Source organism: Austrofundulus limnaeus, unplaced genomic scaffold (assembly GCF_001266775.1).
Source record: "Austrofundulus limnaeus strain Quisiro unplaced genomic scaffold, Austrofundulus_limnaeus-1.0 Scaffold3216, whole genome shotgun sequence".
Classification (NCBI taxonomy): Eukaryota; Metazoa; Chordata; class Actinopteri; order Cyprinodontiformes; family Rivulidae; genus Austrofundulus; species Austrofundulus limnaeus.
The window spans coordinates 4,455-5,205 of NW_013955618.1; the positions used below are offsets into that span (position 1 = coordinate 4,455).

Below are 751 nucleotides of genomic sequence, written 5' to 3' on the forward strand. Positions count from 1 at the left end.
ACCCGGTTCTGGCCCAGTTTACCCTCTGGTTCTGGTCCAGGTAGATCCTGGTGTAGAACAGCTGGTCATCATCATCGTCCTTGTACTTCCACTGCTGGACGATGGCGCTGAGGTCCGAAGCGAACCCCATGAAACCTGAACACAAACACAGAGTCAGAACCACGGAGACAGATCAATGGACCGGTTCTGGTTGCAGGGCTCACCTCCAGAGTTCAGGTAGCGTTTCCCAGAATGCACCTGTGGGTATTTGGAGGCCAGGCGATGATCGGGCCAGCAGAACCCCTCAGCTGAGAACAGGACTCTGTGACCCAGACGGGAGAACTTGGAGAGCAGCTCGTCTGGACCCGAAGCAAAGATGACATCATAGCTGCAGACAGAGAGGTTCTGATGTCAGACAGAGGGGTTCTGATGTCAGACAGGGGTTCTGATGTCAGACAGAGAGGTTCTGATGTCAGACAGAGGTTCTGATATCAGACAGAGGTTCTGATGTCAGACAGAGGTTCTGATATCAGACAGAGGTTCTGATGTCAGACACAGAGGTTCTGATGTCAGACACAGAGGTTCTGATGTCAGACAGAGGTTCTGATGTCAGACAGAGGTTCTGATGTCAGACACAGAGGTTCTGATGTCAGACAGAGGTTCTGATGTCAGACACAGAGGTTCTGATGTCAGACAGAGGTTCTGATGTCAGACACAGAGGTTCTGATGTCAGACACAGAGGTTCTGATGTCAGACACAGAGGTTCTGATGT

The 751-nt window shown here is 51.4% G+C and overlaps 1 protein-coding gene and 1 long non-coding RNA gene across 2 annotated transcripts in view; one reads left to right on the top strand and one right to left on the bottom strand.

Moving 5' to 3' along the window:
• Positions 1-22: 22 nt before the first annotated feature.
• LOC106511787 (procollagen-lysine,2-oxoglutarate 5-dioxygenase 3) lies at positions 23-390 on the bottom strand (the record flags this gene model as incomplete). The annotated part of the gene is given in 2 exon segments (XM_014000524.1): positions 23-135; positions 204-390. Coding segments are annotated over 2 exon segments (300 nt in total), but the record flags the coding sequence as incomplete, so codon positions are not given.
• A 134-nt stretch (positions 391-524) lies between these two features.
• LOC106511788 (uncharacterized) overlaps positions 525-751 on the top strand; it is a 2,317-nt gene continuing 2,090 nt past the window's right edge. The window contains exons 1-2 of the long non-coding RNA XR_001309557.1: positions 525-539; positions 597-741. This is a non-coding gene — a long non-coding RNA (uncharacterized LOC106511788). The remainder of the gene's footprint in view (positions 540-596; positions 742-751) is intronic.